A 3,116-nucleotide genomic window follows, 5' to 3' on the forward strand; every position below is an offset into this window, starting at 1 on the left:
TGACGTCCGATCTTGATCAAATCGCGGCTGTGCACTACTATACCGTAAAGCTGCTGCCGCTGCCGGAGCATATCGCCGAAGGCGGTAGAAGCGTGACCTCATGAGGCGTATCCGAGGCCCGCTCGCTGACTGGCGACCCTGGTTGGACCCCCAAGCTCCCGCGCGAGGTCGAGCTCTGCATCGATCCAATGGGGCGACGCCAGAGCGGCCCCCAAAAGCTCCCGCAATCGAGCCTGCAACCCCAAGCGTCCAGTGAGCGCCAGCTTACAGCCTGTCCGACTAGTCCCGTGGCGATGTACGACACCTGCACTGGGCGACAAACATTCACTTTTGCTTTGCGCTTTCTGACTTTCTACCTTCATACGCTTGCATCTCGATCAGTTGAATTGAACCAACGTTCATCGCTCGGAGAGAAGATGCAATCGCGACAATGCGTCTTCTGAAGCGCTTGCCGAGCGGCGGCTTCGAGCTAGTGTCATTCAGCGACGACGACCCCCCTCCGTATGCTATCCTTTCGCACACCTGGTCTGAGGGCCAAGAAGTCACGTACAGTGAGCTTGTAGCGGCCACAGGCACAGAGAAGACTGGCTACGACAAGATCCGCTTCTGCGGCGAACGAGCTGCAGCGGACGGCCTCGAGTACTTCTGGGTTGACACCTGCTGCATCGACAAGTCTATCAGCCATGAGCTCAGTACAGCAATCAACTCCATGTTCCGCTGGTACCAGCGTGCATCTAAGTGCTACGTATATCTGTCGGATGTGTTTGTGCCGGATGAGATCACCGACGCTGGAGCCTTCCTTATAGCGTGGCAGGAAGTTTTTCGACAGAGCCGATGGTTCACGCGAGGCTGGACGTTGCAAGAGCTTCTGGCGCCGGCTAGCGTTGAGTTCTTCTCCAAGCAGGGTAAGCGGTTGGGTAGTAGGATGTCTTTGGAGCAGGACATCTATGAGATCACTAAGATACCTTTCACGGCTCTAAGAGGACAAAGCCTCAGCGAGTTCAGTGTTGAGGATCGAATGAGCTGGGCGGCCAGGCGCACGACGACATTGAAGGAAGACAAGGTGTATTGTCTGCTGGGAATCTTTGGTGTGTTCTTGTCGCTCATATATGGAGAAGGAGAAGAATACGCCACGCTACGTCTGAGGGAAGAGATCCAGAAGCGGCAGGAGGGGCGCGGAACTGCCAGTTGCCGTAGTTTATCCGGTACGTCCTACCTCAGCCACGTAGCACACTTCTGTACAAGTTGTACACAGCTAACAGTATCTAGTCCTCTCGTCGCTGCCTTTTCCAAGAAACGAGCTCTTTGTTGGACGAGCAGACGAGCTCCAGTCTCTCGAACAGCACCTCCTCGTCTCCAACTCTCACCGACGGATGACAATATATGGACTGGGAGGATGCGGAAAGTCAGCGCTTGCCATTGAGTTTGCTTATCGCGCACTGGCAACACATGCTAGACTGGTTTTCTGGATACCTGCGATCAGCCAGGAGAGCTTTGAGCTTGCCTACAGGGACATCGGGATCCGCCTCCGTGTACCAGGGATTACTGATGACAATGCAGATGTCAGGAAGCTTGTTCGGGAGACGCTGAGCTCAAAGATCATGGACAACTGGCTGATGATCGTTGATAATGCTGACGATCATGAAGTGTTACTGGCTACTGCGGATAGCGACTCAAAGCCAGCTCGACTAAGCGACCACCTCCCGCGCAGCGATAGAGGCGCGATTCTTTTCACAACACGAAGTAGGAAGGTAGCCGGAGCTCTGACGCAGAGCAGCGTCTTGGAGCTGAGCGATATGAGCAAAACTGAAGCCAGGCAGCTGCTAACGCGGCGAACAACAAAGCAAGCTTTACTTGATGATGAGACGGCTATTAATGAACTGCTAGAGACACTCGCATGTCTACCACTTGCTATTGTTCAGGCAGCTGCCTTCATAAACAACAACGACGTGTCAGTCTCTGGCTACATATCGCTGCTTCAACATACCGGTGCAGCGACCGAGCTCTTCAGCGAGCGCTTTGTAGATCCGAGTAGATACGAAGAACTTGACAGCACGATCGCGAAGACGTGGCACATCTCCTTCGACCAGATACAAAAGCAAGATCAGTTTGCTGCAGAGTACCTTTCGTTCATGGCGTGCATCGACCGCGTCAATATTCCCCAGTCGCTACTGCCTCCTGGAGCCTCTCTGGTGCAGCAAACGAAAGCGCTAGGAACACTGACAGGGTATGCATTCATCACAGAGCGCCTACACACGGTACAAGAGTCAGGCGGAGGCAGATCCTTCGATATGCACCGACTGGTGCACATGGCGTCTGTCTGGTGGCTAGACAGACACGATGAGCGTGCAACCTGGGTGGATACAGCGGTGGCGCGGCTTGAAGAGCTAGTGCCGTACGGCGGGCATGAAAACAAGGAGGTTTGGACGATGTACCTGTCGCACGCAGTCCATGTGGCTGGAATCCACGGTATAGTGGGCAAAGCAGCCAGCGCTTCGCTTTTAGATCGCGTAGGGCAGTGTCAAGCAAGCCTTGGGCAATATTCGGCAGCAGGAATAATGCACCAACAAGTGCTATCAGTGAGAAAGAAAGTGCTTGGGCCTGAGCATCCAGATACGCTGACGAGCATGAGCAACCTAGCGCTAGCACTCAGCAATCAGGGAAAGTACGCTGAGGCAGAGGAGATGGATAGCGAGACGCTAAGGCTGAGCAAGAAGGTGTCGGGAGACGAGCACCCACACACGCTGGCAAGCATGAACAACGTAGCGGCAGCACTCAGCGGTCAGGGAAAGTATGCTGAGGCAGAGGAGATGGATCGCGAGACGCTAAGGCTGAGAAAGAAGGTGTTGGGAGACGAGCACCCAGACACGCTGACAAGCATGAGCAACCTAGCGCTAGCACTCAGCAATCAGGGAAAGTACGCTGAGGCAGAGGAGATGGGTAGCGAGACGCTAAGGCTGAGCAAGAAGGTGTCGGGAGACGAGCACCCGCACACGCTGGCAAGCATGAACAACGTAGCGGCAGCACTCAGCGGTCAGGGAAAGTACGTTGAAGCAGAAGAGATGCATCGCGAGACGCTAAGGCTGAGCAAGAAGGTGTTGGGAGACGAGCACCCA

General features: G+C 54.7%; 1 protein-coding gene across 1 annotated transcript in view; it reads left to right on the forward strand.

Moving 5' to 3' along the window:
- Positions 1-295: 295 nt before the first annotated feature.
- The window catches only part of BU25DRAFT_387200 (kinesin light chain 1), a gene marked incomplete at its 3' end in the record, with an annotated part of 4,329 nt that continues 1,508 nt past the window's right edge, over positions 296-3,116 (forward strand). The window contains exons 1-2 of the mRNA XM_033704429.1: positions 296-1,205; positions 1,270-3,095. Of these exons, the coding sequence (XP_033565109.1) occupies positions 431-1,205; positions 1,270-3,095 (2,601 nt within the window). The 5' untranslated portion in view covers positions 296-430. The remainder of the gene's footprint in view (positions 1,206-1,269; positions 3,096-3,116) is intronic.

The sequence above is a fragment of the Macroventuria anomochaeta genome, assembly GCF_010093625.1.
Source record: "Macroventuria anomochaeta strain CBS 525.71 unplaced genomic scaffold BU25scaffold_6, whole genome shotgun sequence".
Taxonomy (NCBI): Eukaryota; Fungi; Ascomycota; class Dothideomycetes; order Pleosporales; family Didymellaceae; genus Macroventuria; species Macroventuria anomochaeta.